This window comes from Alexandromys fortis, unplaced genomic scaffold, assembly GCF_014885135.2.
Source record: "Alexandromys fortis isolate MF-2015 unplaced genomic scaffold, M_Fortis_MF-2015_v1.1 scaffold_143, whole genome shotgun sequence".
Classification (NCBI taxonomy): Eukaryota; Metazoa; Chordata; class Mammalia; order Rodentia; family Cricetidae; genus Alexandromys; species Alexandromys fortis.
The window spans coordinates 3,208,960-3,219,894 of NW_026068044.1; the positions used below are offsets into that span (position 1 = coordinate 3,208,960).

At 48.7% G+C, this 10,935-nt stretch overlaps 1 protein-coding gene across 1 annotated transcript in view; it reads right to left on the reverse strand.

Moving 5' to 3' along the window:
* Positions 1-1,925: 1,925 nt before the first annotated feature.
* LOC126516062 (protein THEMIS3-like) overlaps positions 1,926-10,935 on the reverse strand; it is a 37,130-nt gene continuing 28,120 nt past the window's right edge. The window contains exons 3-4 of the mRNA XM_050166220.1: positions 6,689-7,162; positions 1,926-3,304 (exon numbers count right to left, since the gene is read on the reverse strand). Coding sequence (XP_050022177.1) covers positions 2,283-3,304; positions 6,689-7,162 — 1,496 coding nt within the window. The 3' untranslated portion in view covers positions 1,926-2,282. The remainder of the gene's footprint in view (positions 3,305-6,688; positions 7,163-10,935) is intronic.

A 10,935-nucleotide genomic window follows, 5' to 3' on the forward strand; every position in this document is an offset into this window, starting at 1 on the left:
CACTCACCAAGCTCCTGTCTAGCGTCTGCCCACTCTGCTACAGGCCTTGTACTGTGTACTCTTAGGTCATCTCCTTCAGTTCTATAACACTGAGTCAACGGGAGTCGGTAGCATCCAGTTCTCAGGGTGGGCACAAGGCTCCAGAGAGGAGGAGCAGCCACCACGGAGGGGGTGTAATCACTGGTCATACATAACTAACTGCAGTCCACGCATTCTTAGCCAGCGAGCTAGGATGTTTCCGAAGCAGGCAGAGCAGGGACTAAACTGGTCGTAAGGAAGCAGAGGAGTTGCAGGCAAGACTGTAGTGTGAGCTTCAGCTCAAAGCCAGGCCGGAGAACTTGAGAGCTGGCCTCGTCCTGAACTTAAAGTGGCTAGGGGTAGAGGGGGAGAGGTAACTGCTGCGCCAGAGCAGGCTGGAACCAAGAATCTCGGCAGAGGGTGTACAGGTTGAATGAATGCACAGAGAGAGAGGCTGAGGTGGAAAAGCTTCTTTTATTGTCTTGCTGGGGCTGGCTTTATACCATGACACCAAATGAGGAGGGGGCTGCTGCGAAGGGACTGTAACCTGACCCTGGCAGGGATCAGGGAATGGTCACCATGCGCTCAAAATTCCTTCCTTCCCCGCTCCAGGAGCAGAGGGAATTTATTATGTTTTCCTTGCGGATAAGCACCTCAAATGGGGGCAGGGATATCAACTCGGGGCTGCAGTTCCCACAATAACGATGCAGACTAGAGGGTAGTGTATGAACACCCCTAGAAAGTGTTCCAAATAGCTGGGATTCACCCTAAGGCAGCAGAGATACCCCAAGGGCTTTGGTTGCTTTCTCTCTTTATGTCTTGGTCTTAAAGACCCGGCTCTTCTGAGAACGGAGAACCCGACAGGAAGGTGGTTGGACTTGATAGGAGAATAACAATGACAAGGGGAGCACGTGGATTGAGGCAGAGATCTGAGATGGGACTGGGCAAAGGTGAAAGGCGAGAGATTGACAGGAGCTGTAGAAATTGGTAGGATATGGTGACGGATTAGTTGGATGGGTAAGGGCAAGTTTTCCATGTGTCTGCCTTGGGCAACTGGGGGTGATGGCACCTTCCTAACAGAGGGATAAGGAGGCCGACTCAGGGCTGACGTAGGTGCTAACAAACCAAAGTGGGCACTCTATCATCCATCCAACAGAGTTTTGTTGGAGTGTGTATTCCGGGTCGGGCGCTGTTACAATGGAATCAGTGAGAGGCAGCGATTCCAAATCGAGGGCCGTAGGGAGAATGGTGTTCAATGACAAACACATGGTCCTGCTGAACAGATAGAACTTCACTTTAATTAAAAGAGGAGTACTGTGGCTATTCCACAACATCAGAGGCCAGCTTCCCATGCATACCAAGGGAAAAGCCTGTCTCCCAGACAGCTGCGATTATCTGGATAGGTGTCCCAGAAAGGCTCGTGTGTTAAAGGCTTAGTCTCTCTGGTTCATGGTGCAATTGGGAGAGGGTAGAACTTGGGGCTGAAGGATGGCTCAGCGGATTAAGAGCACTGGCTGCTCTTCTAGAGAACCCCGGGTTCAATTCCCAGCACCCACACGGCGACTCACAACTGTAACTCCAGTTCCAGGGGATCTGACACCTTCACACCAATACACATCAAGTAAATTTCAATAAGTTATTAAAGGAGAGGAGGAGCCTTGATGAAGGGAGTTAGGTTTCGGGGGGGGGGCATGTAAAAAGGGAGGTGGAGCCTTTCTGCTTCTCACTTATCATGAAGCGGGCACCTTTGACCCACTGCGATGTACCGCCATGCCACAAGCCAAGGGCAGTGGGGCCAAGTGATCATGGACTGACGTCTTTGAACCCATGGGCCCAAATGAACCTTCTTTCCTCATGAATTTATTTATTTATTTTATTTTATTTTTGATTTTCGAGACAGGGTTTCTCAGTAGCTTTTTGGAGCCTGTCCTGGAACTAGCTCTTCTAGACCAGGCTGGCCTCAAACTCATAGAGATCCGCCTGCCTCTGCCTCCCCGAGTCCTGGGATTAAAGGCGTGTGCCACCACCGCCTGGCCTTCCTCATGAATTTATTATTCGGGCATTCTGTCGCAGGAACAGGATGCTAACACAACTTATGGCAAACGTATGAGAGAGGTGGGAATAACAAGTAGTGGTGACACCCCTGATTTCCTCTGAGCCCCCACATCGGTTCCAGTGAACCCCAAATACTCAATTCCTGAGGGATTGGTTGATGATGCTGCATCCTGTCAATAAAGCAAGGTCTAATAGTCATATTTTCTGTTTTAAGACAAACTTCTGGGCTTTGGAAGGGGTGGCGGTGGGCGAGGAAGAATCAGGCAATTACTAAAAGTGAGCATCTCCTCCTCAGTGATCTCCTGGATGGTCTGGAGAGTCATGCATCTCTCCTTTCTGACATCAGCTCTCCAAAACCGTTCTTCTATCACCAACACCTCACAGCTTGACTTCTCAATTGGGATTTCAAACGTGGCTTCCGGCAAGTCCCGGTATATGTCTTCTGCAGAATCCAAGACCTCTGGTAAAGTTTCGTCTTTGGCTATGAGGCATTGCTCCACGATGATGTTTTCAACCCTCAGCTCCTCCGTTCCATACAGAGGGTCTCTAGCCATGGAAGGATCTGGCCCCACCACTCTGATGTGGCACGGCAGTTTTGGGATCTGGCACAGCTCCTGCATGGTCCCTGGTCCAGCATCCTCAAACAACTCCCGGAACTCTCCTTCTGCGAACAAGGGCAGCTTGACGTCGGCTTTGGTGGTGAGGTTCAGGCACTTGAGAACCTCCACCCGGTGTAGCTCATTGTGGATCTGCGCAGACACCACACTCTTCTTCAGAGCCAGGAAGCTCTCGTTGGCTGAGAAAGACGCAAATGGCTCCGCGCAGGAGGTGTAGTCCCTGGAAGACTGGAAGCGGAGCTGTCCTTGTTGCATGGCTGCCGCGACATCAGAAACAGCATTAAAATAGCGACCCCCCCTAAGTATCAGGCCCTGATAGGTGTATGGGATGAGAAAACACCTCCCTTTCTTCCCTTCGGAAATCTCCGTGGCAACGAACTTTTTCACCTCTTCCGTCCTGAGGATGGTTAAGAGCTGCCCGTTCTTCAAAGGCTTTGGGACCGCCTTGCTCTCCGACAGGCTCACACTCATTATTTTTATTCTCACTGGGAATTTGTTTGCGTCCATACCGTATATTTCTCTCATTGTCATCAGTGCAAAGGGCTTACAAGCCAAGGAGCTAATCTCAGTGATATGGATGTCCAAATCGGAGGGGATGCTGATCTGGACCGAACCTGGGAAAGTCAAAAGGGATACAGCATGAGGCTTTGGAAGGAAGCACAGCTAACGGATTCATGCATTTTCTCTCGTGTCTACAACTGATAACCCTCTCCTATTGACTGTACCATGTTACCCAAGAGGTTTGCTATGTTCACTTGACTCTACCCGGCAGGATGGTTCCGGCCTTCTTTTGCCGCGGGATCTGTCAGTGTGTCTGGTACTGCGGAGTGAATGCAATCGTGAATCTACACTCTTCATAAAGGACACGAGGGGCCGTCTAGAAAACGGGAACACGGTTGAGTGTGTTGCAGCTCATCGCCATCCCACATCCACAATCCCCACCAAGACCCCAAGGTGTTCAGGGATCTCTATCAGCTGGTAATGCCAAGTTAGGTCAATTTCGGAAGCTGTTATAGGAACCTGGCCTTAATCTTTGACAAACTTAGTCCTTCTGGGACTAACTCCACAGTTAAGTGTTTTAGGCCATAACCTGGTCCACAGTCATTGTCATCTAGATATCTCAGCGGATGGTGCTGATAACCCGGGACGTAAGGGCTTGTTAAAATGCATCGTACAGCCGGGCGATGGTGGCGCATGTCTTTAATCCCAGCACTCGGGAGGCAGAGGCAGGCGGATCTCTGTGAGTGCGAGGCCAGCCTGGGTCTACAAGAGCTAGTTCCAGGACAGGCTCCAAAGCCACAGAGAAATCCTGTCTCGAAAAACCAAAAATAAACAAACAAACAAACAAACAAATAAATAAATTATACATTTTATCTGTCAGCGACGTAAACCAAAAATTTATTAAAAATTAAAAAAATATATTTTAAAAGATGTGTTTACTTTATATGTATGTTGCTTTGTCTACACATATGTCTGTGCACCACACACATGTCTAGTGCCTGCAGAGGCCAGTAAGGGATGTTGGACCCCGGTAACTGGAGTTGCAGTGGTAGTGAGCTGCTACATGGGTGCTGGGAATCAAACCTGGGTCCTCTGGAAGAGCAACAAGTACTTTTAACTGCGAAGTCACCGTCTCCAGCTGTACAAAGAATACTTTTGTGAGGTAGAATCTTACTGTTTCCCAGGCTCTCCCCAAACTCCTGGGCTCAAATGACCCTGTTGTCTAAGTCTCCCAAGCAGCCAGACTGACAGAAACATGGACAGAGTCACACTTAAATGAAAACTTAAATAAAAACTCAGGGACAGAAATTGGGGGTCCAACCTGAAGATCAGAAAAGCAAAGCAGCCAGCCACTGGGTCTTACCTTGACCTCAGTCCAAAATGGCGATTCTGCCTCCAGGAGTCTCAGCCTGAGATAGATTGTGTCTGAGAGATGACTCCTCCCATTTTATAATCCTCTCTAGGGCTGGGATTAAAGGCTTGCACCACTGGGATTAAAGGCGCGCCACGCAGTTTCTCTGGCAAGCTAGTGTAGCTACTGGGATTAAAGGTGTGAGTTATTGAAGCGTGGTCTGTATGGCTGGCCAGTGTGACTGTTTTACTCTCTGAACTTCAGGCAAGCTTTATTTATTAAAATAAAAATTAAATATCAGTACACTTAAAACTGAAGGGTATTTCAATTTTTGTCTCTTCGAAAATCAGTTCCACTTTATTTATTTTCACTTAAAATAATTTAAACAAAATTTTACGCATATGGGTGTTTTTGCCTGCATTTATAACTGTGCCCCACATGCATGCAATGCCCACAGAAGCCAGAAGAGGGAGTCAGGTCTCGTGGAACTGGAGTTACACACCATTGTGAACTGCCCTGTGTGCTGGGAATTTAATGCAGGCTCGTTCGATGATCGCTCAGTGCTCTTACACTGAGCCATCTCATGGGACCCAGGGTGTCCTACATGATCTGCCACCAAACCACAGCCTCAGTCCAACCTCATAGTTTTAGAGATAAACACAATCCATTCATCTTGGTAGAAGCTGAAAGCTGTGAGTTTCAGAAGCCAGAGCGAGGCAAAGCAAGGAACGGCTCAGCAAGAACGGGTTAGGAAGAAGGCTGGATTGGAGGTGAGCTGATTCAGCCGCACAACTGCACAAGGGTGAGAGACCCAGTCCTTACCCCCAAGGTCCCCTTGGGGACGGCTAGACCAACCGCTCCTGTGATACTCACAGCTGTTGTCATTGCTCGAAAGACTGAGCAGGTGAAGGATAAGAGACATGAACTATGGAGACGTCATGGAGTGAGGGCTGGGGGAACGTGCCATGGTCAGTCTACGTACAACCGTTCAACCGATAAGCAAAGCTGTAGCTAGACAAGCCAAAGCAAAATTTCTGTCGGAAACCCAACAACAAAGGAAACCACGCCTCCTCGAGTCCCGCCACGGAGTGAAATTAGTCTTTTACAAGCCTTGCCTACTGAAAGGGATCTTCCAGCAGGTGGAATCTGAAGGCTGTTGTAAATTCACACTGAACATAACGCGGCGTTTCTTTCTGCAAAGAACCGTAATGCGGTGCAGTCTACGAGAAGAAAGAAAAGTGCACTGGAGTCTGGCTTTCCCGTGGACTATAAACAAAACCATAAAATTAATGGGTGGTGAGGAACTAGCTTTTATGATGACATATAAGGAAATATATCAATGATAAATCCACGCAAAGGAGAGACTCTTTTTTTTAATCTGCTTACGGTCCATCTGACTGTCGACATGGTATGGATATTTATTAAGGGAATCAAATTAGAGCATCTTAGGTTTACTGCAGGAGTGTGTTTAAATGCGTGTGATGATAAGGATGTAATAATGGGCCATGGGATGGAGTGGATGTGTAGCTAATAGGATAAATCACCTGGGGGGGGGGTGTCTCCAGCTTCTAATAGTTTTCCATAAATCAAGACGAGGAGCCAGTGAGGTAAGACGTGACCACTTTCTGAAAATGGAATCTTTGCGTCTATTACTGGGGTTCCTCAACCCATCGATTTACAAATCTTTGGACCTTGGCTAGCTGCCTGCACAGACTAGAGCCTCTGCTGTTCAGCCCAAGTCCTTGAAGCAAATGCCCTTCTATGCCTGTAGGGGGCAGCGTCTTCAGTGTTTGAGTATGATCTGAGCCTATCCTGCAAGAGTGTTTGTTCCGGAAACCTGGTCCCTGGCGAGGTGAGATTAGACACAGCGGGATGGAGCTAGGTTCTAGTAGCACCCGTCAAGTTATAGAACGGCTATACTGCCTCCTTGCTGCGGCTTCTTGTCTTGCAAAGACGTGGTCTTTCTCTCTTGCAAGAGCTCTGCCATGGCGCCACCTGCCACAAAGTCCCTGCCAAAGTTGGCGCCATGCGATTTGGGCTTTGAGTCTCCAAGGCTAGGAGCTATAAAGGCTCGTTTCTTTATAATTACCTCAGCCTCAAGGTTTCTTGTTCTCGCAACAGAACCGGACTGTTTCCCCCCACTTACCTGGCAGGTATGCCTTCACCGAGAAGTAGGGGTGCAGAACTAGATGGCCACTAAAGTGCGCCGGAACCAGGGGGTTAAGATGCCTCAGACCGTATCCTGCCTCCATCCGAACCTTGCGTTTCCGCCCTGCAAGCAGCTTCCACCTCACGATGGTGTCAATGGAGTAGAAATGGTCATCCGGGCACTCCTGGAAGTGACCCCGGCAGTTCATGGGCAGGAGCAGCCTGAGGGGAGGGTCCGTCTTCCTCACCTCACAACGGAGCAGCTTCCTCCCGTGACTCTCCTCGAGGCCGATTAAAGACAGTGTTTCTCTTTTCTTCAGCATCAGGGGCCAATCATCTGTAGAGATGGGAACTAGGTTCTGGAAACAGGGAGGACTTCTGTGAGTCTCGGGACTCTGGGGCAGTCGGACAGAACGGACTAAGTCAGCCACGGTTTCAAACGAAGCTGGATCTGCAATCAGCTGGAAGTTTCCTGTTGGGAAGATAACAGAACAGAATGTGCAGGGTCTAGCATGCACAGGATTAGGGGGACCGTGCCTCCAACCCTGCACCATTTGGAAGTACAGTGATGGCTATCACCATTGTTCTATCCCCAGCTGGGTTCTAAGGGCACCCTCAAAACCGGGTCTCCCTCAGAACCGGGTCTTCTCCATCCTACGTCTTCTGCAGCAAACCAGAACCAAGTGCCTTTCCCCGTCGAGAAGGCTGCTGTGCCCCCCATCTCTCCCTTTCCCGAAGGCCACCACGAAATCTCTAGCTGCCATTCCTGTGCTGGGAATTCCCTGGCATCTTCTTGTCGTTCAGACCACACCTGTTCCTAGCTCTTTGTTCCCTGCCCCCTGTGTCCTGTCACACTCTCCCATCACGGGCCCAAATACAGACACACTGGGTCATTCCCAAACATGGACACTTCTCACCCAACAGTCAGACCTTCCTTTCCGGGCTCCGTATTTCTGTTTAGCTTACATCAATGAGACGATTAGCCTTTCTGGGCTCACAGTTTTGGAACCCAGAACCCCTCTGTTCCTGTCCTGTCTGAAGACTGCACTGGTGGCGGCCTTGGAAGAGATGGGGGCGGGGGGGGGGGATGCTAGCGCTTGCCGATTATGTGGTCGTCTGTCGCATGATGGATCTCACAAGCATTGCAGCCTGGATCAAGTCTCCCCCCCTCCCCCTTCTCTCTCTGAGTGAGTCTCATTGTGTAGCCTGGGCTGGCCTCAAACCTATGGAAATCTGCCTGCCATTGCCTCCCAAGTGAGGGTTTCAAAGGCTTGTGGTATTATACTAGCCTGGGCTTCCCTTCTTAAAGCCACGTTCATTACCATTTTTGTATCTTGTTGCTTTCTGAAAGATTAATCATGAGCACTCTTGTTTTATTATTTTTGTGTGCTGGTCTTGATTCTTGTCCCACTGTGTGCACACATAAACTTTCTTTCCGCCCATAAAGTTACCACCCCCAATGTCAAAATCCTGTCAAAAAATTTTTTTTCTATTAGAAATTTCCATGAGTCAAAAAGTCTTTATCTTACAAGAGTATAATGTTTTCATTTATATCTAAAAAAAAAATTCCTTATCAAATGAGAAACATCCTACCAAATTTAACAGAGACTGTTATCACCAAAAGGAAACCAGGCATGTACACGTTCAATTGTGTGTTCACAGTGTTTAGGGCATGTTCTGTGTGTCTATGTGGATTTACTGCACACAAGCAGTCCCCCGAATCAATGACCCATCAGTCAAGAGTGGTCCGTCTCCCTGGCCATGGAGACTGATTCAGAGATGGGCACGTGATCCAAAGAGACCTTAGCAGCAATCACTGGGACTTGGACAATACAGTAAGAAGTTATGCAACAAGCGCTCATGACCACCCCGCCCCTCACCAGCCCTGCACACAAAGGAAGTTACACACAATACACAGGAATGGGGCCAATTGGTAAAGGGAAGTCTAAACCAAAGCCAGGATACTTAAAGAATGAGAGACGGGGAGGATTTTTTATCCGCTGTTAGAAACCGGGCGGTTTATAAACACACCACCCAAGATGCTAGTTCCAGTGCCAAGGGCTGAGAAGTCTTAAATCAAGGTGCCAACGGAAAGACTGTCTAAGGAGAGGCTGCTTCCTGGTTCACAGGTGCTCGTCTTGGCTGATAACGTCACATGGAAGGTGAGGGTGCTCTCCCAGCCTCTTTTATAAGGAAACAAGTAACCATCATCAGGACTGCGGCTAAACGCCTCTTAAAGGCGCCGCCTCCCTTTACGGCGAGAGCTGGGATTTTGGCATCTCCAGCGGGGGTGAGGGAATGAGCATCCGGGTCACAGCAGAGAGGAAAACGCGGAGGAAAGAAGAGATCTGCCTCTAGTAAAAGCCACGGTTCCTCGCCTCCGTGTGGTGGCCACATGAACCAGTAATTTCCCTTCTCTAGCTAAGCTGCTTTAAATTGCTTTCCTGTCACTTGGAGCCGAAAAGACTTCTCTAATAAACATGCCTCTCAGATCTCAGGACACTGAGCTCTGGAACAGGCAAGTGCTCGAACCTCAGTCTGTCTGACGTGCCAGCTGCGTCTCAAACACTCTGTAGCAGCAACTGACATTTAACCCGTACCAAGAGACGTGGGGGAAACAACTGAGTATGTAGAGACGCTAACCACAGAAAAAGGGTTTCCATTCAGGTAGCTTTGTTTTCTTGATTTTCATAAATTGACTATTTTTCTCTGGCTTTATTTATTTATTCATGAGACAGAGTCTCCCTACGTAGCCCTGGCTGTCTTGGAACTCACCTCGCAGACCAGGCTGGCCTTAAACTCACAGAGATTTTTCTGCCTCCGCCTTCCTGCTACTAGGACTAAAGGTATGTAACACCACACTTCTCTGTTTGTTTTTTTTTTTTTTTTTCCAAAAGAGCAATGCTTTTCCCACTAACTGCTCAGGCAACAGTGACAGAAAAAGGGGATAATAAATTGTTCTTCAAAAAATATTAAAATGTTTTCTATATCAAAGCTCTCTATCAAGAAAGTGAAGAGACAAGCTGGGCCTAGGGACCACACTTCTGTAGTCCCAGCACTCTGGAGGCAGAGCCAGGCAAATCTCTGTGAGCACAAGGCCAGCCTTGTCTACATAGTGAGTTCCAGGACAGCCAGGGCTCTGTAGAGAGACCCTGTCTCAACCATAGACTGGGTTGACAATGCTGTGAAATCATTTAGAAAGAACAGCCCTGACTTAGCAGCTGTGCAACTACCCGATTAAAGAAGAGTTAAGAGGGTCAACCACACAGTTCTCCAGAAGAGATGGATGGCCAGTAAATCTTAATTAACAAGAAGCCTGAGCTACTGGGCCAATCAGTTTGTAATTAATGTAGACTTCTGTGTATTTCTTTGGGACGGAACAGCTGCAGGACCGGGTGGGTCAGAAACCTCCGTCAACAATCAGGGAGTCAGGTTCTACACTGGAAATGAGTGAACCATATTATATGCAAAATAGGGTTCTGTAAAGCCGAAAGACAACACAAACAACAAGGGCCTACTCTAGCAATCCTGGAAACGCTTCTCAGAAGAAACCAGGCCCAGGGGAGCATCCTAGTCAGGGGCGGCCTGACAAAGCTGCCTAACCTCTCCGCCCTCAGCGCCTCACTGGCGCGTAAAATGCCCCTTTCTCTCCTCTACAGGGGTGCTGGCTGCCTACGTCCTGCTGAAGACCCTTCAGCAAAGGCTGACTGACTGAAAGAGGAAAATGGAGTGAAAATCACTGTAATCGGCCGGCACTTGCCTTCTCTCTTCTGAACTGCTCCCGTCTGGGTCCTGGGAAGCTGTTTACTTGGCATTGCTAGCCTCGTTACCAGAAGGAGTTAATTCACCTCAGCAAGGGGGAAATGCCAACCTGCAGAAAATGCGGCACTAGCTCCTGTGTCCACTCCATCAAACGCAGGAGTTCCTAGATGCTGCTCTGTCCCAGAGCCACGATGACCCTTCCCCGTGGTGAAGAAGCAACCGGGACGCTGCAGCCCCAGGCACTGTCGGGTCCCATCTCTTGTTTCTCTATCAATACTTGTAAGGAAGTAGGGATGCTTGAGTCAAGAAAATCTTAGTAACATTTAAACTTTAGCATTTAAAGGTTCTTGGCAAAGCTCACCAGGCAGCAGAGAACATTTATTAAGTACCTACTGAATGCCAGTCACCATCCTAGTGTGGTTCTTCATCTCTGCCAGCCTGGTGTCAGGGGTTCCTACTTTCTGCCATGTCACCACAAACGGA